This window comes from Salvelinus sp. IW2-2015, linkage group LG26 (genome assembly GCF_002910315.2).
Source record: "Salvelinus sp. IW2-2015 linkage group LG26, ASM291031v2, whole genome shotgun sequence".
Lineage (NCBI taxonomy): Eukaryota > Metazoa > Chordata > Actinopteri > Salmoniformes > Salmonidae > Salvelinus > Salvelinus sp. IW2-2015.
Genome location: NC_036866.1, coordinates 27,282,812 through 27,307,980, shown reverse-complemented (window position 1 = coordinate 27,307,980; position 25,169 = coordinate 27,282,812). Strand labels below are relative to the sequence as shown.

The following is a 25,169-nucleotide window of genomic DNA, read 5'->3' as shown; positions in this document are numbered from 1 at the left end:
AGGAGGTTAGGAAGTGCAGTTTCCACCTCATTTTGTGGGCAGTGTGCCCATAGCCTGTCTTCTCTTGAGAGCCAGGTCTGCCAACGGCAGCCTTTCTCAATAGCAAGGCTATGCTCACTGAGTCTGTACATAGTCAAAGCTTTCCTTAAATTTGGGTCATTCAAAGTGGTCAGGTATTCTACTCTCTGTTTAGGGCCAAGCAGCTTTCTAGTTAACTCTGTTTTTTCGTTAATTCTTTCCAATGTGTCAAGTAATTATCTTTTTGTTTTCTCATGATTTGGTTGGGTCTAATTGTGTTGCTGTTCTGGGACTCTGTGGGGTCTGTTTGTGTTTGTGAACAGAGCCCCAAGACCAGCTTGCTTAGGGGAATCTTCTCCAGGTTCATCTCTCTGTAGGTGATGGCTTTGTTATGGAAGGTTTGGAATTGCTTCCTTTCAGGTGGTTGTAGAATTTAGAGGCTCTTTTCTGGATATTGATAATTAGCGGGTATCGGCMTAATTCTGCTCTGCATGYATTATTTGGTGTTTTACGTTGTACACAGAGGATATTTTTGCAGAATTCTGCATGCAGAGTCTCAATTTGTGAATCCTTGCCCATAAAGGGCAATGAGTTCTATAACTGATTCCAGTATTTTTAGCCAGATCCTAATTTGTATGTCAAATTTGATGTTTCTTTTTTGAGGGCATAGAAGGCCCTTCTTGCCTTGTCTCAGCTCATTCACAGCTTTGTGGAAGTTACCTGTGGCACTGATGTTATAGTTTTTTGTTTGCTCTAGGGCAACGGTGTCTGGATGGAATTTGTATTTGTGGTCCTAGCAACTGGACCTTTTTTTGATCAGCATTATTTTTTATCTTACTGAGATTTACTGTCAGGGCCCAGGTCTGACAGAATCTGTGCAGAAGATCTAGGTGCTGCTGTATGCCCTCCTTAGCACCAGATCATCAGCAAACAGTAGACATTTGACTTCAGATTCTAGTAGGGAGAGGCTATGTGCTGCAGACTTTTCTAGTGCCATCACCAATTCGTTGATATATATGTTGAAGAGGGTGGGGCTTAAGCTACATCTCTGTCTCACCCTACGGCCCTGTGGAAAGAAATKTGTGTTTTTTTGACAATGTTAACCACCACTTGTTGTTTGTGTACATGGATTTTATCATGTCATATGTTTTTCCCCCAACACCACTTTCCATCAATTTGTATAGTAGACCCTAATGCCAAATTGAGTCAAAGGCTTTTTTGAAATCAACAAAGTATGAGAAGACTTGGCCTTTGTTTTTTGGTTTGTTTGTTTGTCAATTAGGGTGTGCAGGGTGAATATGTGGTCTGTCGTATGGTAATTTGGTAAAAAGACAATTTGACATTTGCTCAGTACATTGTTTTCACTGAGGAAATGTTTGAGTCTGCTGTTAATAATAATGCAGAGGATTTTCCCAAGGTTGCTATTGATGCATATCCCATGGTAGTTATTGGGGTCAATTTTGTCTCCACTTTTGTGGATTGGAGTGATCAGTCCTTGGTTGTAAATATTGGGGAAGATACCATAGCTAAGGATGATGTTAGAGAGTTTAAGTATAGCCAATTGGAATTTGTTGTTTGTATATTTTATAATTTCACTGAGGATACCATCAACACCACAGGCCTTTTTGGGTTGGAGGGTTTGTATTTTGTCCTGTAGTTCATTCAATCTAGTTGGAGAATCCAGTGTGTTCTGGTAGTCTTTAATAGTTGATTCTAAGATTTGTATTTGAWCATGTATATATTTTTGCTGTTTGTTCTTTGTTATAGAGCCAAAAGGATTGGTGAAGCGGTTTACCCATACATCTCCATTTTGGATAGATAATTCTTTGTGTTTGTCACGCTGTATAATGAYAGGAGACTGGCGCAGGAATACCACATTTTWWTAWTTWTTTWTTTATTTCACTAACCAAAATAGTATACGTCATGAACATGATGGGGACGAAGCCCAAGACAAACACCTATATACAGTATATAACACAGGGCTGTAACCCAAACAAAGAGCGAGGTGTAAACCTTATGGGGACGAGACCCGTAATAATAATACACGGGACGAGACCTGTAACAACAAGTGCACACGAACAAGCAAGCCGATACAACAGAGCACAGATACTCACAAGACCAACAGACATGGACCAATAATCAGCAAAGACAATGGGAACAGAGGGCACATATATACACATACTAATCAGGGGGAATGGAAACAGGTGTGTGTAATAAGACAAGACAGTCCGGGGTTGGTGGTAATGAAACAGTTCAGTGACGCCTAGAAGGCCGGTGACGTAGACCTCCGGAGCTGGTGAACGGAATGAGCAGCAGTCCCAATGGAAGCCGTGACAGTGTTGTTTAGTGTTTTCCAATTGTCCCAGAAGTGGTTAGAGTCTATGGATTCTTCAATTACATTGAACTGATTTCTGACGTGCTGTTCCTTCTTTTTCCGTAGTGTATGTCTGTATTGTTTTAGTGATTCACCATAGTGAAGGTGTAGACACAGATTTTCTCAGTCTTATTGTTTTTGATTGGATAGGTTTCTCAATTTCTTTCTTAGGTTTTTGTATTCTTCATCAAACCGTTTGTCATTGTAMATTTTCTTCGGTTTTCTGTTTGAAAGCTGAGAGGTCAAATATACTGTTTCGTTTTTCTACAGCCAAGTTTACACCTTCACTATTACAGTGAAACATTTTGTCCAGGAAGTTGTCTAAAAGGGATTGAATTTGTTGTTGCCTAATTCGTTTTTTCCACACTACATTCCTTCCATCTATAGCATCTCTTAAAATTATTCAGTTCCTTTGGATTTGATGCCTCATSATTGAGTACTGCTCTGTTCAAGTAGACTGTGATTATCCTGTGATCTGATAGAGGTGTCAGTGACCTGACTGGGAACGCTCTGAGAGACTCAGGGTTGAGGTCAGTGATAAAGTATTCTACAGTACTCCTGCCAAGAGATGAGCTATAGGTGTACCTACCATTGGAGTCCCCTCGAAGCCTACCATTGACTATGTTCATACCCAGCGTGCGATAGAGCTGCAGGAGTTATAACCCGTTTTTGTTGGTTATGTTGTTATAGTTGTGCCTAGGGGGGCTATGGGGGAGGGAATGCTGTCACCTCCAGGCAGGTGTTTGTCCCTCTGTGTGCTGAGGGTGTCAGGTTCTTGTTCGGTTCTTCCTCCTGTTTTCACTCTCTACCTCTGAATCACTTGCTACCTTTAGTTTTCAAACAACCTCTTCCCCTCTGTATTTCTCTCAAGTGCTGTCCTCTCTTTGTTGTAGAGTGTCTCTCATACCAATTTAGTAATTCTCTTCCTTTCCCTTGCTCTGTGAATTGCCTTCATCCCACCCACTCTCTTTGAAAGGATTGTCATCTAGGAATGAGTCACACGATCGTCATCCTCCGGTTTTTCTTTCTCTTTGTCTCTATCTCTCTGGCCCTCACTCGTGAGTCATGAGGAGTGTAAGTGGGGAGGACCTCAGTGCAGCTGATGGATCGTGGGTTTTTCTCACATCCCTTACACACACACACACACACTAAGTGACTCATTGTGAGTAAGAGGTTTCAGTGTGACATCGACATGTACCACACTCACACACGAGGCAGAGACTGGGGTCATTGCGAACTGTAAGGCATAGTAGGGTCAAATTGGGGAGATGTTTTGAGTGCTCAGGGCCAGAGCTGTACATTGACAGCTGTCTCTACAGAAATAACTCCAGACGTGTCTCCCAGTGGGTCTGTGTGTGGGTAGGTGGGTTTACATTGTGTAATTATCTTGTGTGTTTTTACTGTTTATTATGTGTGTGTTTGTTTAGTGTGTATGCACGTGTGTGTGCAGTTTGTGTCTTCATACTGTGTGTGTTTGTACAGTGTAGGTGTTTGCACTGCATGTATTGTTTTACAGCTGTGTGTTTGTACAGGTCTCCGCATTATTCAGGAGTCAGGAGTCCTGGTGTGACCTGATATGAGAGAGAGACTAGTGTCTATCTGACGGCTGACAATCTTCTCTCCTGTCTCTGTTGCTTGCTGATGAACTTTGATAGAATGGGATTTGGGATTTAACCTTCATTCATCACTCATGCAGTAATAACATCGAGTGACAGGCAGCTGGGAATGACTTGCCACTCTATCTCTCTCTTTTTCTCTCTCTCTCTCCCTCTCTCTGCTGTCAGGACAGAAACTTCAATCACACAGGATCATCTTAAAGGGATGGTTTGGTATTTTGGCAATGAATCCCTTTATCTACTTCCCTATAGTCAGATGAACTTGTGGATAACATACTTGTGTTCGGTTTGAAGGAAGTTGCCAACTAACATTAGCGCAATTGCTTAGTAGCGTTATCACAATGATTGGAACTATAGGAACAGCTAGCATTCTAGTTAGCATTGGCTCGTGAAGCTACCTCTAACTTCCTTCACACTGAATGTGTTCATCTGACTCTTGTAGACAATTAATACATCATTTATTGGAGATTGTATTGCCAAAATCCCAAACTATCCTTTAATAATTATAATTCAAAGTAAATAAACAAAAAAAGATGGCAGCCCTTGATGTGGACAGGTGCTAACTGCTGCTGATAAACTCTACTTTTCAACTGTTTGAGTACTGGTACCTCTTATAGAAATACCCCCTATATCAAATCCACAACAGTACCAACACCTTTTTTACCCCACCTCAAGCCCTGACGTACATACTTGTGAAATATTCAGAACTAGCCTTGCATATAATAAAGAGTTCCAATTTTACAGTTGAAGTCGGAAGTTTACATACACCTTAGACGAATACCTTTAAACTCAGTTTTTCACAATTCCTGACATTTAATCCTTGCAAAAAAATCTCTATTTTTGGATCACCACTTTATTTTAAGAATGTGAAATGTCAGAATAATAGTAGAGAGAATGATTTATTTCAGCTTTAATTTCTTTCATCACACTCACAGTGGGTCAGAAGTTTACATACACTCAATTAGTATTTGGTAGCATTGCCTTTAATTGTTTAACTTGGGTCAAACTTTTTGGGTAGCCTTCCACAAGCTTCCCACAATAAGTTGGGTGAATTTTGGCCCATTCCTCCTGACAGAGCTGGTGTAACTGAGTCAGGTTTGTAGGCCTCCTTGCTTTCACATGCTTTTTCAGTTCTGCCCACAACTTTTCTATAGGACTGAGTTCAGGGCTTTGTGATGGCCACTCCAATACCTTGACTTTGTTGTCCTTAAGCCATTTTGCCACTTTGGAAGTATGCTTGGGGTCATTGTCCATTTGGAAGACCCATTTGCGACCAAGCTTTATCTGCCTGACTGATGTCTTGAGATGTTGCTTCAATATATCCACATAATTTTCCTACCTTATGATGCCATCTGTTTTGTGAAGTGCACCAGTCCCTCTTTCAGCAAAGCACCCCCACAACATGATGCTGCCACCCCCGTTCTTCACGATTAAGATGTTGTTCTTCGGCTTGCAAGCCTCCCCCTTTTTCCTCCAAACATAACGATGGTCATTATGGCCAAACAGTTCTATTTTTGTTTCATCAGACCAGAGGACATTTCTCCAAAAAGTTTGATCTTTGTCCCCATGTTCAGTTGCAAACCGTAGTCTGGCTTTTTTATGCCGGTTTTGGAGCAATGGCTTCTTCCTTGCTTAGCGGCCTTTCAGGTTATGTCCATATAGGACTCGTTTTACTGTGGATATAGACACTTCTGTACCCGTTTCCTCCAGCGTCCACGAGGTCCTTTGCTGTTGTTCTGGGATTGATTTGCACTTTTCGCACCAAAGTACGTTCATCTCTAGGAGAAAGAACGTGTCTCCTTCCTGAGCGGTATGATGGCTGCGTGGWCCCATGGTGTTTACACTTGCGTACTATTGTTTGTACAAATGAACATAATACCTTCAGGCATTTGGAAATTGCTCCCAAGGATGAACCAGACGTGTGGCTGGTTCAGGTCTACAATTTTTATTCTGAGGTGTTGGCTGATTTCTTTTGATTTYCCCATGATRTCAAGCAAAGAGGCACTGAGTTTGAAGGTAGGCCTTTAAATACATCCACAGGTACCCCTCCAATTGACTCAAATGATGTCAATTAGCCTATCAGAAGCTTCTAAAGATATGACATAATTTTCTGGAATTTTCCAAGTTGTTTAAAGGCACAGTCAACTTACTGTATGTAAACTTCTGACCCACTGGAACATTGTGATACAGTGAATTATAAGTGAAATAATCTGTCTGTAAATAATTGTTGGAAAAATGACTTGTGTCATGCACAAAGTAGATGTCCTCACCGACTTGCCAAAAATATAGTTTGTTGACAAGAAATGTGTGGAGTGGTTCAAAATGAGCTTTAATGACTCTAAAATAAGTGTATGTAAACTTCTGACTTCAACTGTGTGTATTAACCCTAGATGACAGACAGAGGGCGCTGTTATGTAGCCGCTGCACAGCCATTTTTGTGCTTTTTAGCAGAGTTGGTCAAATTTACATTCAAGCGCAATTCTCAACATGAGAATATACTGAAGTATGTAAACACAATTGAAGTGATCAGAATTCAATGACTGTGTACATAGGCAGCAGTCTCTAAGGTGCAGGGTAGAGTACCGGGTGGTAGCCAGCTAGTTACAGTGACTAAGTTCAGGGTTTGGTACTGGGTGGAGGCTGGCTAGTGGTGACTGTTTAATGGTCTGATGTTCTGGAGATAAAAGCTGTTTTTCAGTCTCTTTTTCCCAGCTTTGATGCAACTGTACTGTCTCCGCCTTCTAGATGGTTAGGGGGGTGAACGGGCCATAGCTCGAGTAGCTGAGGTCCTTGAGGATCTTTTTGGCCTTCCTGTGACACCGGGTGCTGTAGAGGGTCTATATGCTGGGCTGGGTGCTAAGGGTGTCAACCTCCTCACGGTAAATGCTGCTGCTGAGTGCTTTTTTCCTGCACCATTTCAGGTCTGATGAAGGCCATTTAAGCTGAAACTGTTGTGATGCAAAAGCTTGTACCTGAGTGACAGTGCTACTGTGCTAAGACACAGAGAAGGGTAGCTGTGTTGCTGTAGGGAGGTGGCGAGAGGGAGACGGGTTAATAGCCCGTTACTATGGTAGCCAGTGGAACAGATCAGCTGTGTGAACTCATCCTCAGCTCTGTGTGTGTGAGAAAAACCCATGATCCATCAGCTGCACTGAGGTCCTCCCCACTTACACTCCTCAAGACTCACGAGTGAGGGACAGAGAGATRTAGAGACAAAGAGAAAGAAAACGGGAGCATTCCTAGGTAGAGTGACAACAGGAGAGCAAGAGAGAGCGAGAGAGAGCGAGGAAGAGAGAGAGAGTTGGGGGTGGAAGGAGAGAATTCTACTAAGCTATATGGTATCAACATAAAAATAAAAATACATGATCAGATTAAACATATTTTGGGCCTTACTGCTATTAGCCCGTACAAACGCATTGAATAACAGATTCACTACATGGAACAACAGACAGTCACAAAAAAGAAATCTAAAGGAAGTTTGTTCTTAAGTGTCTGTCCTATATCTGAGCGTTATTWGAAAGATCAGGAAACCTTTKTTTTKTTTTTTTACATGTATGTAGACCCTTATTTTGGGCACTAAACAGTCTCCATAAATTATTCTAATGATGTTTGGACCCGGGGAACCTTCAGACAAGTGTTGTGAGGTCCGTGGRATTTGGTAAGAAGACAGATTTTTGTGATGTCTCATGGTCTGACAAACACCGCTCTATCTCTCTCACCTTCCACCAGATGTGGAAGTGCGGCAGACAGATGTTTTATTATGCTAATTCAATTTCCGCGTGGGCGCTGGCATCGACTCCAGGGGGGTTAAATAAAGGTAGGGCCGTGGATCAAAAAAACTGTCAGTATCTGGTGTGAACACCATTTGCCTCATGCAGCGCTACACATCTCCTTCGCATAGAGTTGATCAGGCTGTTGATTGTGGCCTGTGAAATGTTGTCCCACTCCTCTTCAATGSCTGTGCGAAGTTGCTGGATATTGGCGGAAACTGGAACACGCTGTCATACACGTCGATCCAGAGCATCCCAAACATGCTCAATGGGTGACGCGTCTGGTGAGTGTGCAGGCCATGGAAGAACTGGGACATTTTCAGCTTCCGTGAATTGTGTGCAGATCATTGCAACAWGGGGCAGTGCATTATCATGCTGAAACATGAAGTGATGGCGGCTGATGAATGGCACAACAATGGGCTTCAGGATATTGTCACGGTATCTCTGTGCATTCAAATTGCCATAGATAAAATGCAGTTGTATTTGTATGTAGTTTATGCCTGCCCATACCATAATTCCACCGCCACCATAGGGTCTCTGTTCACACCAGTAAACCGTTCGCCCACACGACACCATACAGTACATCTGCCAGTTATTTAACTAGGCAAGTCAGTTAAGAACAAATTCTTCTTTACAATGACGGCCTACCGGGGAACAGTGGGTTAACTGCCTTGTTCAGGGGCAGAACGACATATTTTTACCTTGTTAGCTCGGGGATTCAATCCAGCAACCTTTCAGTTACTGGCCCAACGCTCTAACCACAAGGGTTCCTGCCCAGTACATTTGAAACCGGGATTCATCCATGAAGAGCACWCTTCTCCAGTGTGCCAGTGGCCATCAAAGTTGAGAATTTGGACACTGAAGTCGGTTACAACGTTGAACTGCAGTCAGGTCAAGACCCTGGTGAGGATAACGAGCACGCAGATGAGTTTACCTGAGACGGTTTCTGACAGTTTGTGCAGAAATTATTCGGTTGTGAAAACCCACAGTTTCCTCAGCTGTCCGGGAGGCTCGTCTCAGACAATCCCGCAGGTGAAAATGCCGGATGTGGAGTTCCTGGGCTGGCGTGGTTGCAAGTGGTCTGCGGTTGTGAGGCCGGTTGGACGTACTGCCAAATTCTCTAAAACAATGTTGGACGCAGCCTATGGTAGAGAAATTAACATTAAAGTCTCTGTCAACAGCTCTGGTGGACATTCCTGCAKTCAGCATGCCAATTGCACACTCCATTAAAACTTGAGACATCTGTGGCATTGTGTTGTGTGGCAAACTTGCACATTTTAGTGTTGCCTTTTMTTGTCCCCAGCACAAGGTGCACCTATGTAATGATATGTCTAATCAGGTTCTTGATATGCCACACCTGTCAGGTGAATGGATTATCTTGGCAAAGGAGAAATCCTCACKAACAGGGATGTAAACATATTTGTGCACAAAATTTGAGAGAATTAACCTTTTTGTGCATATGGAACATTTCTGGAATCTTTTATTTCAGSKCATGAAACAAGGGACCAACACTTTACATGTTGTATTTATATTTTTGTTCATTATTAAAACTCTTAGTCAGAGAACATTCAGGATGATGATGAGTGCAGGAATAATGTAATTTAAAGACTTCAAAAAAGACTCCATATAAAAGAGGGATTGTAATGGAAACCTTATCAATGTTATGCTGTCAGAATATAAAACGGTTGATTTCCTCCAATAGGTTTGAATATTCATGAGACAGGCTCCTCTGTCTAGCCAATGACATGCTTGGATGGTCACTGTGGCGTTCTTCCTTATTTGGGAGGGAAAATATGGCGACGTAGATTGTCTTCTGCTATGGTTATTATGAACCCCCATTTGTAGCATCATTACTGACAGCAGAGAGAGAGAGCGAAAGAGAGAGAAATAGACAGCTGATATGAATACTAATCAACCAACTCTATAACTACCAGTTGATTGCAGTTCACATTTAAGTTGGCCATTTATTGAAGAGAAAATGCATCTGTTGAGATACACTGTGGATATAATTAGATTTCTAATGGCTCAGATCAAGTATCTATATTTATTGAGGGGTTACGTCTATAAAATGTTATATAATCCCTGTTCCATCATCAATAGTACATTATGAAAACGATTATTATTGTTTTCAAATGTTAAGTTCCAAGGTATTTATTATGGATGGTATTCTCGGATCCGCAGACACAGTTTTGCGTTACTGTAATCATTCAATGATGTCAACTCATCTAGATCTTCTCAATCTCCGCCATGTCACACCAAACTAACTGACAAAGTATAGTAGGAAATACTTGCGTACATCATCAACTTTACCAACTATACAGTAAAACAATAATACAGTACAATGTCCAGTTTAATTAATCAATTCTAAACCACTACTAAACTCAAAGCAGGAACCTAGAAAAAGAATGTATTTACCGTAACGTTGTGTATTTTCTAACCAGTGGTTTTGAACGCGAGCAACTCAAGTGTATCTCCAGAAACATTTTATTTCTGAGGAATCTGTTTGAATGTTCGTTATCTGTGTGTTCAGCTGGGATGGCTATGAATCTTCTGTACTATGTCTGTTCAGAGAAGCCTGCTGTCAGTACTGTGGTCTTAAGGCCACGTTGTTCTAAACAGTTCAACTGTTCTACTTGCCTTCCATCTGACGGACACTCAGCATTTGCACCAGTGGCAAAGATTACACCAGAAACAAGGAAAGGTAAAAACACAATATAACATAACATGTAATATGGTTATAAGAAGGAAGAAGACGTTACGGTAAAGTCWAAAAAAAAGAAAGTGTCATGTTTTAGCTTTGTTTGGAAGTAGTATTCTCTACAACAACAAAGAACTGGCCCATTGTGTGTGTGGTTGTTCTGCCCTCTCCCTCCCTCCTCTCAGGTGTCCATGGTGTGTCTGGGGGTTCTGTGAGGCTCTCCCCTCCCCCTTGCCTTCCTCTCTCCTCTTCCCAGTGGCTGGGTGTATCTAAGTTTGGTCTTCCTGCGTCTTTTCTCTGAGCACCAGACCCTCTCACAGTACTCCTCCAGCCGCTGTGTATCCCGATATCCTATAAGCTGGAGGAACTCCTTGTACCACAGCCGAGAGGTAGGGCCTGGAGCTGGAGCGGGGGCTAGGGAGGACCCTGGTAGGGCTCCTGGTAGTCTGGAGGTGGGGTCAGAGTTGGAACCAGTGTGGAGGTCTGGAGGGGTATCTACGGGAAGGTGACAGGAGGTTGCTGTGGTCTCCCCTTCTTCCTCTCCTTCCTCCCCTGTCCTGTGTATCAGGGCACTGACCCTCTCCCCTCCCAGCACATGTAGCGTGACCCTCAGTAGGGTGTGGACATAACCGTGTTCTACCGTCTGACACACGTACATGCCAGCGTCCCCAATCCGCACAATCAGGAACAACAGCCCGTGGGTCGTTATGACTACACTCTCATCACCTCTGACCTGGGGGAGGGAGAGAAGAGGGAGGGGAGGGGAGGTAAGGAGAGATGGAAAAGGAAGGAAGAAAGGAGGAAATTGGTGTGTATGTATACACAGTATGTATATATGTCTGTCTCACCTTCTCTCTGTCTGGACCTCTCTGTATGTACCACAGAACTCTGGCCTGTAGAGAACGAGGTGTACACTCCAGTAGAGTACTGTTTTTCTCTACCCCATACACATGCCTCTCCTCCGCACCCTGGTAGTTCTCCCCTACACACACACACACACACACACACACACACACACACACACACACACACACACAGCACACCAACACAACACACACACACACACACACACACACCACACACACACACACACACCCACACACACAATTCAGCACTGACCTTTCTGATACCTCAGCCAGGCCAAAGGCCATTGGCCAAGTAGTAATTACTTTCTACCCCCCCCCCACACACACACACAAACACACACACAGACTGACCATCAATCTGCAGCCCATTGCATAGCTGTACAGCATTGCCATGGCGAACATCCTGTCGTCTGAATCGTCTGCTGAGAGAGAGAGGGGGAGTGGTGGAGGGTGTTAAATGGGCATTTGGGAAAGTGAGATAAGGACAGAGTGACATCAAAGGAAAGAAAGGGAAGGGATGATGAGAAAGAAGAAGGGGATTAGGGAGGATAGAGGTGCTAATGATTGATAATGATTGCTATGTGATGCCTCTGCACCGCTGTGCACATGGTCATATGTATGTGTGTGACTGTACATGCCTGTGTGTCTGTGTATGAGGTGTGTGTTTCCGTCTCACCTCTTTGTGTAGACCCCAACAGGGTAGTATCGTGAGCAGGTGAGTCCGTCCCAGGCACAGTAAGGATCCCTGGCTAGGCAACAGTCGGCACACTCTGACCCGTACAGTTCACATTGATGGAGCCTCACCTGAGCCACACCCACCTCAGAACCCACATAGAGCTGTTGCTATGAAAACAACAACACAGGGACCAGAATTAACAGAGGTACACATTTTTGTAAATATCAACATCATAAAACGCTTTGCCTACTGTCATTACATTTCCCGACATTCAGATAATCAATACACTGTCATCTTGTGGCTAGATGAAGATACTGCAGTTTTAAACAACCATGCTTCAAAACAATGTTAGTAACTATGTTATTAACTTAAGATTTTAACATGATAAATAGTTGTCATACTCGTTTTGCAGATATGATGATCTCAGTTATTGGCACAGGGACCTAGAAAGAAATAACATGAAAACATTTTGATCTTCCACAAACAAATCAAATTGTCGAGTGCCAAGAAAGTGTAATTGATGCAATGGCCATCTTTTGCCATATGGTGGCGCTAAATAACAACATTACCTTGAACACCTGCAGTTCCTCCAGTAGCACTTCCTCTATGGTGTCTGTGTCTTTGTTGTAGATGCTGATAACCTTCAACACAACAGAGTCGTCTACGGGAGAGAGTATTAAGTTATGTAAATATCACACCTTCACCAATACAACCACCCAGGACATCCAAATAGAAGAGAGTCAAAGGCTTTGTTTTTGTCAGTGCCTGTCTGTCTGGTAGGCCTATCTTACCTTCCTGAAGATTGTGATTGTAATGCTGTATGTGATCAGTAGAGGGAGCTATAACCTTGGTGATACACAGCACTGGATGATCATAGTGTAGTGTCAGTGTGCGTACCTCTGCCTATGTACAGGACGTGGTAGTGTCCGTCCTGGGCCTGGACGCGGTCCACAGCAATCTGGGTTAATCTCCTCCCTCCTGGCTCCGTCTGCAGTAGGACAGGTTTCTTGTGGAGGGGCAGGACCGGGCTGGACATGACGGGGTGGGAACGCACGAAACGCAGAACCTCATCAGGGAACTCCTTAGAACCTGAGAACCCACCACCGTTCATCTTACTGGCACACTGGAGAGAGAGAAGAAGGGGAAGAGATGGAGAGGGAAAAGGGATAGAGAGGGAGAAAGAGAGAGAGAGAGGAAGAGAGTGGAAGAGAGGGGGGAGAAGAAACATATGAATAAGAAAATAGCATTACACTGTCAAAGACTCGAATATTGAAGCTGTATGTTGCAGTATAATGATAGCACTGATGGTCCTCTTCTCTGATGTGACCTGCAGAGACAGCTACAGTAGCTCTGACATTCAAAGGGCAGCTGCCACAGACACAGGCTTAAGGGGAGTGCTGTGAATGTACAATGCTGCTGCTGGAATAGCACATTTTTGAAAGTATATTGTTTGGATATACAGTATGGAGTTTCCTGTAATGTAGGTGCAACTCTTAAGCAAATTCCTAAACTACCATTTTCTTGAGTTACACCAACTATGCAGTGCATGGATCCTTAGTTATCGGGTATGGAGAGCCAATCAGGTAATGTAAAGCCTATTGATAAGTCAGTATACAGTGGGGCAAAAAAGTATTTAGTCAGCCACCAATTGTGCAAGCCTCTTAAAGAAGAAGTTACAGGTCTGTGAGAGCCAGAAATCTTGCTTGTTTGTAGGTGACCAAATACTTATTTTCCACCACAATTTGCAAATAAATTCATAAAAAATTCTACAATGTGATTTTCTGGATTTTTTTTTCTCATTTTGTCTGTCATAGTTGAAGTGTACCTATGATGAAAATTACAGGCCTCTCTCATCTTTTTAAGTGGGAGAACTTGCACAATTGGTGGCTGACTAAATACTTTTTTGCCCCACTGTATGTTGTAGCTGTAGGTTGTAACTCACAGATCCGGGGCGTGGGTAGGGGACCCGGCCTTTGTATGGGGTCCAGTGGTGCTCTGGTTTCTCCCGGTGTGCAAATTGTCCGTTGAACGCTGCTCGCACAACATTCATGTGGTACACACACACTGCATAGCCCTGGAACACAGCACTGAGGAGGGGAGGGGTGTAGATAGAGAGAGAAGATATTCAATACAATATACCAGTACATTTTTTGAAAAAACACACGTGACTCTCTCAGCAGACCTTGTAGTACTGAAGAGGCCAAATATCTCTGGATTCTTCTCATCCTTGTTCTTCAACACAAATACATCCTCTGAAATGAAACACACATGGGAGAGAGAAAGAGAGAGAGATTTAGGGTTCCATTAAGTGAAAGTACTATAGGTGTATCCCCTTCTCTAGGAAACACACACAAACACACAGCCGTACCCAGCTCGTCGAAGTGTGTGTCGATGCCGTTGGATCCAGCCACAGAGCAGATGAGACGGGTCTTTAGGAAGGAGCTCCAACGATTCACCAACATCCTCTGACCTCCTTGGTCATTCTGAAGGGAGGGGATGGAGGGTGAGGGGAGAGGAGAGGAGAGGGGGAGAGGGAAGGAAATGGATTTGAATTGGAAGGAGGCGAAGGGAGGACATGATACAGTATATGGATATGCTGGCATGCAGGATAGAACTTGAATTTGTGCAATTCTCACCGCACAGACCCGTCCCACCCGGGTGTAAACAGCCTTGTTAACCCCCTCTGCGTCCATCCCTCTCTCCGTGAAGAAGAAGTAGACCTTGTCATCATCCCTGTCATCGTTATCAGGAATCACCACCGACCCAATGAACTTAGGCTCTAGAGGAAACATGACAGTTTCAGAAAGAGAATGTGACCGCAGGATTATGCCGTTGGAAAAGTTGGCGGCATAATCCTGGCGGCAAAGTTTTTCACATATAAAATATAACATCATTCTACATTTATGTAGAGAGCATATACAATATAGCATGTGAAAAGGCACTGTTATTAGTATTTTTGCAAATACTTGTGTTACTTTAAATAGATACTTTCCACCTGGTATGGCAACTGCTCGGCATCTGACCGTAAGGCGCTACAGAGTGTAGTGCGAACGGCCCAGTACATCACTGTGGTCAAGCTTCCTGACATCCAGGACCTATATAATAGGCGGTGTCAGAGGAAAGCCCATATAATTGTCAGAGACTCCAGTCACCCAAGTTATAGACTGTTTTCTCTGCTACCGCACGGCAAGCAGTACCGGAGCGCCAAGTCTAGGACCAAAGGGCTCCTCAACAGCTTCTACCCCCAAGCCATTAGACTGCTGAACACTTCATAAAAATCGCCACCGGACAATTTACATTGACACCCCCCCCTCTTGTACACTGCTTCTACTCGCTGTTTGTTTGTTACCTATGCATAGTCACTTCGCCCCCACCTACATGTACAGATTACCTCAACTAGCCTGTACCCCTGCACACTGACTCAGTACCGGTGCCCCCTGTATATAGCCTCGTCATTGTTTTTCTTATTGTGTTACTTTTTCTTATTACTTTTTATTTYAGCCTACTTGGTAAATGTTTTCTTCTTCTTGAACTGCACTGTTGGTTAAGGGCTTATAAGTAAGCATTTCACGGTAAAGTCTACATCTGACTCTGGGAAGTAGATAAAGGGCTTCATTGTCACAGTCCTAATGTATCCCGTTAGAAGAGATACACGAGATTCTGGCAATGAAGCCATTTTTCTACCTACCCAGAGTCAGATGAAGTCGTATGGATACCATTTTTATGTCTCTGTGTGCAGTATGATGGAAGTTAGAGGTAGTTTCGTGAGCCAATGCTAACTAGTGTAAAGAATGATTATCCATGGACACTGCAACTTCAGATATTACTCAAGGTTTAATTATTAGAGCAACCAAACAACTTCAGGGGACAAATGACATGAAGAATAAATAATATGACCTAAGAGCTGGCACCAAACTCTAAACTAGAGCTACCCCAGCAACCCCTCATCTTTATACCCCAGAGCCCCATCATCTGGTATAAAAATGAAAATCCTCCAATTACGGTCCCACGGTACTCCCTTTGCAAAAGAAACGTAGAGTCTCTCTAAATGCAACATGCAACAATATCGCYACAACATTTAGATGACATGTAGGCCTGACTAGAATATTAACAGCAAGTAGCACAACAGCACAGTACGAAATKATCTTCTTTCTTTTTTTGAAGCTAATGTGTGTGTTCCTTCAGGTCCATGCCCACTCAATGAGTCAATGATGACYAGTAGGTCAGGTGGCCTGGATGTTGTTGGTAGGCCCATGTTRTAGTGTGCTACCATCGCCGTAGTGATCTAGGCACCTCTTGCTCCACAGCAGTCATCCCCATTCACTGGCCAAGCCTGCAATGCCTCGGCAAAAGGCCCCACAGGTACACCACCGAATGTCTCCTCTTCGATCTCTTCCTTTCCCCAAATGACACCATCCACAGTTAGCTAGTCCCACAATGTGCCTGAGTCACCCACAGCCTCAGCAGCACAAAATGGGGGGAAAGTATGTACATGTACACAGGCAGAGATGACAGAGAAAAMATGTTCTCCGCATGTACGAACTCCTCCTGTCCAGAACTTGTGAGGTAAAGCTAGCTACTATCTAGCCWGCTAGCTAACTAACACACACAGATGGTCATCTAACATTAGCTAGCAAAACTGGCATGTGGACAATGGACAAAACAATGTCCAACATGATACTTTTCAATAAAAACATTGGAAGACAAAATACAGGCACAGGGGTCTCATGTTGCTTGAAGTAGTCGCAGTAACCTATGTTGAAGTCCTGCTGTCATAAGCATTGCTGATGTCACTCACAATGAAACTCTTTAGCACAGAACCCCCAACCAGGTCGGGAAACTCCAGTACATCGACAAGCTAGATAGGGAGAAGCTCCGAATCAGCTCCAAATGCAGTTAAGAAAGTCCAAAACCCGGCGGAGTTCGTTAGCTTCCAGTCTTGAAAGAACCACCGCTGTCACCAGATGTAAGGCCGGGGTAAAGAATGACTATCCATATCCACGGGCTTCAGATACTCAAGGTTTAATTACTAGAGTAACCAAATGCCTAAAAACATATTTTCACTATGTCGTTATGGGATTGTGTGTAGATGGGTGAGATTATAATTWTTTTTTTACTCTTTTGAATTCAGGCTGTAACACAACAAAATGTGGAATAAGTCAAGGGGTATGAATACTTCCTGAAGGCACTGTAAGTGTGGGTGAGTACCAGAGATCAAACAGAAAGTAATAATGAGATTCCTGACCGTTGAGCTGTTGTCTGTTGTCTCTCTCAGTGCGTGTGTAGCTTTGGTTGTTCAGTCGACACAGAGCTGCATCATTTTCCCAGTAGTCTGTATACAGGCCAATATACAGCTCTCCTCCTAACACACACACAGACACACACAACACACACACACACACACACACACACACACACACACACACACACACACACACACACACACACACACACACACACAGAGAGAGAGAACCATAATAAACCAGATGTTTCATCCGTTAACACCTAATTTTTCACACATTAAATTAAATTAATAACAAAATTATAATCAATTGCAAATTATGTTTGGTAATTTTTTGTTTGGTTAGTTATCGCAATCTGAAAATAACGGATTTATAATGAGTTATTTCCACACGGTGGCAGCATTGTGCTAAAACTAAACCTGCCTCTAAGCCACCGTTTCCCAAACACGTTTGGTTTTTGCCCTAGTACACAGTTGTTCAAATAATCCAAGCTTGATGAGGAGTTCATMATTTGAATCAGCTGTGTAGTGCTAGGGCAAAAGCTGAAACGTGCACSCCTTGGGGTCCCCAGGACCCAGTTTGGGAAACGCTGCTCTAAGCACTGTGCAATATACTCAATAACAGCAATTCTACTAGAGTATCAGTCTTCTAATAGGGTTAGGGTTAAGTGTGCCTGAGACAGAGAGTTATTGAGAAAATAACATATTATGAAACATACAAGAAGGTAGAAAGTGAAACAACAGAAGTGATAATGTCTTGTAGTGTGTGGTCTTCTTACTGTCCAGGGTGGAGGTTACGGGGCTGTTGTGGTCATAGGGACATCTCCCTCGGCCACTCTCTACACTCTGCTCCTCCAGCTCAAACTGTCTGGCCTGGGGACAAAAACGTATCAGTGAGAACACAAACACTCATGCTCGCTCGCACATGCACACACACTTCGTAAAATGGCCTGTTTCCGAGTACGTATTGGTGTGATCAAATGTAAAAAAATATATATTAATCATAGTGTCACATATAAACAAGTAAATTAACAGTATATAAAGCAGGGACAATGAAGAGAGTGGGGGGCTTTGACAATGGTGAGGTGTGAGTGTCACGATATGTTCCAACATCTAGCAACCGTTATTAGAAGCACCTCTCAGCAAACGGGGGGGTGTCTCAGGCTGGTCACAGTGGCAGTCAGGATTGCTCGTCTCTATTAACTATTGACACCCCTGTGTTACCATTATCAAACAGTCACGAGATAAAGCTGCTTTTGAGTCATCACAGATACAAGTCTTTAGACACTCTGAATGGCAAGGAAGTGACAAGAGTCTTCAGATAATTAGCAGTACGAAACAGAGGTATTTGGTGTAGTGACACACGGACATCCCTGAGCTTGACCTTAGCCATAGCATGTTCTGTTCTTTATTCTGACTGAAGTCTTGTGGGAGACTGGTTTGTTTTCCCTGCTGGTGCTGTTGTCACAGGTCCTCTCAGACAGACAGGGGATGATATAAATTAAACTAATTTACAATCCAGACAAACACATTCCCTCTCTCTCTCTCACTCAGAGGACACAAACTAACTATCAGTACCAACTTCCTCTTTCTCTTCTCCTCCCCCTCTCTCCTCTCTCCCTTTCTCTCTCAAAGGACACACAAACATCAATAATGTCACACCTTGTGTCTCTGTGTGTATCTCCTTCAGATGAATAAACAAACTCCCTGTCTCTCTCTGAGGAAACATAAATTGCCCATTGGGCGTGTTGAGATTTTTACAGCTCATTCAGGAAAGACTGCCTGTGTCTAAAGAACAGATGACGAGACTGAGCCAAGACAGCAGCATGTCCTTCCTTCTATATGTTCGCATATCAACCTTATTTGCAATAACTCCAAGGAAAAAAATYCCATCCCTGCTCACCTGTCCTGCGTGTCCCACCCTGATGGTGACACAGAGAGGGTTAAATGCTCCTGTTCCACAGGCCAACAGATGGGTTGTGTTAAACTGCTGCAACACCTTGATGTAGTTAGCACACTCTGGCTGTAGGGGAGGGGGAGAGGGAGAGGGGATGTTAGGTTAGGTAGGTAASTTGAAGTGTATGGCCGTGTCCGAATATCTGTACTTGCATTTTAAATTGTAGGCTGATTAGGTATGCGAAAATAGMACATTTTATAGTACAGTATGTCATTATTAATATATTTTTTATGAGTATGCTTTAAATGTCAAGATATCATACTAATTTCGGGATTTTATGTGGTACAAATTCCTTTCACGCTATTGAGGAAGATAATTGTCTTTTCAGAACCATGTGTTTAACACAGCTGATAATCAGCTGATAATCATGAGGCTMTGCTGTACCAAAATGCGCAAATSGCGGGAAACAACGCAAATCCTCATTAGATGTCGCATTCTCAGTATGGGTGAGCCTAGTATTTTGATATTTATTGTTACTGCATACATTTTTGCAAAACAGTGCGTTCTAAATAGTATGTAGTATGAATAGCACACAGTATGTAGTATCAGTAAGTAGTAGGCAAGACAGATATTGGACACTGCATATATGTAGGGTAAACTATGACAGATGTAGATGTAGAATGAGCAGATTCTGTTACCTTCTCTTTACCCTTCATCAAACATTCTTCTACCTGCGACTCAGAGCTGGCCCAGTCAATCTGATGAGAGATGACAATAAATAAGACACTAACACATGCATACGGACATGCAAACACACACTCACACATGCACACTTTCTGTCTGTTTAATTAGTGAGATTGTGTAATAACATCCTGTAATTAATGTTTGTTTATGGGTGGACTGAACCACAAAAGGTCTYCATAACCATTATAAAGTGTCTGAACTACATTCTTAGAATTAAAGCTACCCTGCCTTTAGGGTTCTAAAAACTGCTCAAAAAGGTTCCTCGAGGAACCCTTCTGAAAAGAGTCTTCAATGAACACTTTGAGGAACCTTTATGGGATGGGAGGGGTTCAATTTAGTACCTTTTTAATAATATATTGCAGAGGTGGCAGCGTGGCTTACTGGAGGCGGGGTTTTCAGATAGTTATTTTTGGGCACCCGTTAGAGTAAATGTCATTCTTGTTCATCATGTTAAGTTCGTACACTGCAAATGTCAATTTCCCTATATAAACAATGCTGATTACATATAGTAATACAGTGGTAACTATTTCAACTTTGGGATTTGCATAGGCTCTTGAGGAACTCATTCCCCTCTGTAAGTCTCAGTGAAGCTACAAAACTATCAGTGTTCAACCTTAACATGTGATGACAATAGAACAGAACAGATGAACAGGAATGACATTTACTTGAAAGGGTGGCACAAAAAAAGACATCTAAAAGCCAGGCCCCTACTAAGCCATGCCTCCAGTCCAAGGTTCCTCCAGGAACCCGTTACTACATTAAAGGAAATCTAACTTTGTGTTTGTTTCATTAGTCCATTGTTGATTTGATTTGAATTATTAGGATCCCCATTAGCCAATGCCAATGGTGACAGCTAACGAAAAATACATCACAGACAAAAAAAATACTTTACAATTTACATAGTACATTTAAAAACATGAACGTGTAATGTGTGTGTATGTGCTCATCTATCAGTTAGACACACATGTCAGTACATACACACAACAAGTAGGTCACATGGGGAGAGGCGYTGTGCCGTGAGGTGTTGCTTTATCTGTTTTTTTAAACCAGGTTAGCTGTTCACTTGCACTATATAAGATGGAAGAGAGTTCCATGCACTCATGTCTCTGTATAATACTGTATATTTCCATTCATTTGTTCTGGACCTGAGGACTGTTAAAAAAAACCCGGAGGCATGTCTGGTGGGGTAAGTGTGTGTCAGTGCTGTGTATAAGTTGACTATGCAAACAATTTGGAATTTTCCTACACATCAATGTTTCTTATAAAAACAAGAAGTGACGCAGTCAGTCTTTCCTCAACTCTCAGCCGAGAGAGACTGGCATGCATACTATTAATAATGACAAGCCACCAACGTCTGACAACTAAGATTGAAAATTATTGAGGATAATAGCGGACGATATTGCCACTCCTATTTACCATAACTTACATTTAAGCCAACTAGAAAGTGTGTGCCCACAGGCCTGGAGGGGAGCAAAAGTCATTCCGCTTTCTAAGATTAGTAAAGCCCCCTTAACTGGCTCAAATTGCCAACCAATCAGCGTTTTACCAACCCTTAGTAAAGTTTTGGAAAAAATTGTGTTTGACCAGACACAATGCTATTTTACAGAAAACAAATTGACAACATACTTTCAGCACGCTTATAGGGAAGGGCATTCAACAAGCACAGCACTTACACAAATTGATGATAAAAAGATTGTGGCTGCTGTTTTGTTAGACTTCAGTGCAGCTTTTGACATTATCGATCATAGTCTGCTGCTGGAAAAAAGTATGTGTTATGTCTTTACATCCCCTGCTATATTGTGGATCGAGAGTTACCTATCTAACAGAACACAAAGGGTGTTCTTTAATAGAAGCCTCTCCAACATAATACAGGTAAAATTAAGAATTCCCAAGGGCAGCTGTCTAGGCCCCTTACTTTTTTCAACCTTTACTATCAACATGCCACTGGCTTTGAGTAAATCCAGTGTATCTATGTATGCGAATGACTCAACACTATACACATCATCTACTACAGTGACTGAAATGACTGCAACACTTAACAAAGAGCTGCAGTTAGCTTCAGAATGGGTGGCAAGGAATAAGTTAGTCCTAAATATTTCAAAACTAAAAGCATTGTATTTGGGACAAATAAGTCACTAAACCCTAAACCTCATTTATATGCTGTAATAAATAATGTGTCAATTAAGTAAGTTATGGTGACTAAACTGCTCGGAGTATCCCTGGATTGTAAACTGTCATGGTCAAAACATATTGATAAAACAGTAGCTAAGGTGGGGAGAAATCAGTCCATAATAAAGCTCTACCTACAGCACAATCAACAAGACAGGTCCTACAGGCTCTAGTTTTGTCGCACCTCGACTACTGTTCAGTCGTGTGGTCAGGTGCCACAGGGACTTTGTGATTGTCCATTTGTGAATTCAGAGCGTTTCGAGTTCAGAGCGCAAACCGGATGCTCTGGCCGATTAGTTTACTGACACTTGACATATTCAACGGTGTTGAGCGTTCGTAAATTCATCAGTTATTCTGCGCTCTCTGGCACACTCAGACGAGAGTGCTCTGAAATCAGAGTAGATGGCCAGACTGAATTTACAAATGCACCCGAAATGGTTACTTGTTTAGTGGAGTCTTTTGTTAAGACATGTAGCTAGCTAGCTAGTTAGGTAAACAATGAACCATAATCACAACTCATGACGTTACTACCCTGCATGAAACTGCAGGTACCTAACCAACCAGGTTCAATGATAGCTAGCTAACATTAGGCTATAGCTAGCCAAGCAAATAGCTCTGAGATACAAATAATAAGGTCATACATGTAACGTTAGTTAGCGAGCCAGCCAGCTAACGCTTTAGCTAGCTAGGTAAATAATGATCCATAATCACAACTCATGACGTTACTACCCTGCATGAATCTGCAAGTAGCTAACTAACCAGGTTCAATGTTAGCTAGTTAACATTAGGCTATAGCTAGCCAAGCAAATAGCTCTGRGATACGAATAATAAGGTCATACATGTAAAGTTAGCTACCTAGCTAGGTAAACAATGAACCATAATCACAACTCATGACGTTACTAACCTGCCTGAATCTGCAGGTAGCTAATCAACCAGGTTCAATGTTGGCTAGCTAATATTAGGCTATAGCTAGCCAAGCAAATGGCTCTTTCTGTAAAAATTTGAAACGTGTAATATCTGAAAATGTAGCTAGCTAGAYTATTTTACCCGCATTAAATTTCATGGTTGGACACGTCTCCTGTCGAATACCATGGTTGCCCTTAGGTTGAAGATGTAATCTGGAGACAGGTGTTTTCTCAATCTCTTTAGCTAGCATACTCGAATTCCACTGATCTCAAAACTCAGTCCTCCAGAAAGTGGAGAGCAACACTTATGCAGTTTTAATACACGATGCATTTAAAAAAAAATCTGCGTTAGACAGGATTACCTAGACATACAGTGGTTCTTCCTGTAAAAGTTTTGTCATACTGCAGCACACCTTGCCGGCTACCGCAGAATTCTATGGCATGTTATTTAATTGTCAGCCATTGTTACATTAATGCTAGTTAGTGCTAGTTTGACAAGCAGAGGGCATCTTTGAGAAGCATATGATAACCTTCAACATGACGCTRTACAACGTGACGGTCGGGAGTAGGCTACAGTACTAAGAGCATAACATTTCAACACCCTAACCAATACCCAAACGGAGATAAAGACACCCAAACGGGGATAAAAAAATTAAAATCTCATTGATTTATCAAGACCAGTCCCCATGCTTGTATCAGAGCAGTGTGAAACAGTGCTGAAATAGTTGACCACAGCGGGTAGACTTTATTATTATTATTTGACCCTGCTGGTCATCTTTGAACATTTGAACATCTTGGCCATGTGCTGTTATAATATCCACCTGGCACAGCCAGAAGAGGACTGGCCACCCCTCATAGCCTGGKTCCTCTTTAGGTTTCTTCCTAGGTTCTGGCCTTTCTAGGGAGTTTTTCCTAGCCACCGTGCTTCTACACCTGCATTGCTTGTGTTTTAGGCTGGGTTTCTGTACAGCACTTTGAGATATCAGCTGATGTAAGGGCTTTATAAATACATTTGATTTGATTTGGCCTATTGCTTAAAATACTATAGCTTCTAACTTCAATAAGCTTTTTAAATAAATAAGACCYACACCACTTTTAACAGCACCCCATTACTGAACACTAGTGAGACTCACTAGTGCCACTGTGCCACTCAGGAGCCATGAACAATATGACYAATATATATTGTCCTGCTAATAGCCCATCCTAGAAACGTTGTTTGCAGAATTCACAGCCTGCTACACTTGTGAACAGGGTTAATGTGTTAACAGGGTTAATAATAATAATAATATTTTTTYCCCCTTCCACATGTTAAAGGTTCCAATTGATAACCATTTTTTTAATCAATTAGTATACTTGAGTATAACGACAATATTTGTTGTTTTATTTGTTCTGTCTTTTCTGGTGGATTAAACTGAAATTGCTACCAACTTTCTACGGCTTGTCTAAAAAATAACGATATTTTGGAGATTATTTAGTTTTCAAATGACTGAAAGTGAGCGAAAAAAAGGCCATTCTTGAACATGAGGTGAGACATTCTTACTAATTTCTAAATAAAGCCAGTTTGTTATTTATAATTATTTATTTCTGTTTTTAGAGGGAGAGAAACTAAAAGCCCACCGTCGGCTCATAAAACCTTTTTTTGTAAGAAATTTWGAAATTTTGTAGCTTAATTAATTTTATTAATATTCCAAGAAAGACGAAAAACAAAACTCTCAGGGTTTCCGTTAGGAAAATATGGCGCTTTACAATTTGACCTTCATTTAACTAGGTAAGTTAGTTAAGAATAAATTCTTATTTACAATGATGGCCTACACCGGCCAAACCTGGACGACGCCCAAAGGGACTCCCAATCACGGCCTGTTGTGATATAGCCAACCTAACTAAGAAATAMATTTGTCGATACAATTCTCCCCCTACCCTCCCTCTTGGTAAGAGTCTATTGTCCTGCAAATAGCCAATAATAGCGCTGTACAACGAGACCCGTCAGGAGTAGGCTACAGTACTACAGTAAGAGCAAAATAATCCTAACATTTCCACACCCTAATTGTAGTCTAACCAATACCCAAATGGAGATAACAATACCCAAACGGAGATAACATAAAGTGAGCGAGGAAAAAGGCCATTCTTGAACATAGGGTGAGACATTCTTACTAATTTGTAAATAAATTCAGTTTGTTATCTATCCCGGTCACAT

At 42.2% G+C, this 25,169-nt stretch overlaps 1 protein-coding gene across 2 annotated transcripts in view; it reads right to left on the bottom strand.

Annotated features, from left to right (window-relative positions):
• Nucleotides 1–9,722: 9,722 nt before the first annotated feature.
• Nucleotides 9,723–25,169, bottom strand: part of LOC111953045 (semaphorin-3E-like) — a 55,700-nt gene continuing 40,253 nt past the window's right edge. The window contains exons 4-18 of one of the 2 annotated variants that reach the window (XM_023972131.2): nt 19,856–19,915; nt 19,164–19,283; nt 18,040–18,133; nt 17,264–17,380; nt 14,655–14,797; nt 14,387–14,501; nt 14,201–14,270; nt 13,961–14,105; nt 12,916–13,141; nt 12,588–12,679; nt 12,420–12,461; nt 12,019–12,185; nt 11,694–11,764; nt 11,325–11,458; nt 9,723–11,209 (exon numbers count right to left, since the gene is read on the bottom strand). In XM_023972131.2, coding sequence (XP_023827899.2) covers nt 10,658–11,209; nt 11,325–11,458; nt 11,694–11,764; nt 12,019–12,185; nt 12,420–12,461; nt 12,588–12,679; nt 12,916–13,141; nt 13,961–14,105; nt 14,201–14,270; nt 14,387–14,501; nt 14,655–14,797; nt 17,264–17,380; nt 18,040–18,133; nt 19,164–19,283; nt 19,856–19,915 — 2,148 coding nt within the window. In that variant the 3' untranslated portion in view covers nt 9,723–10,657. The remainder of the gene's footprint in view (nt 11,210–11,324; nt 11,459–11,693; nt 11,765–12,018; nt 12,186–12,419; nt 12,462–12,587; nt 12,680–12,915; nt 13,142–13,960; nt 14,106–14,200; nt 14,271–14,386; nt 14,502–14,654; nt 14,798–17,263; nt 17,381–18,039; nt 18,134–19,163; nt 19,284–19,855; nt 19,916–25,169) is intronic. The other variant, XM_070435217.1, reaches the window with a different exon arrangement.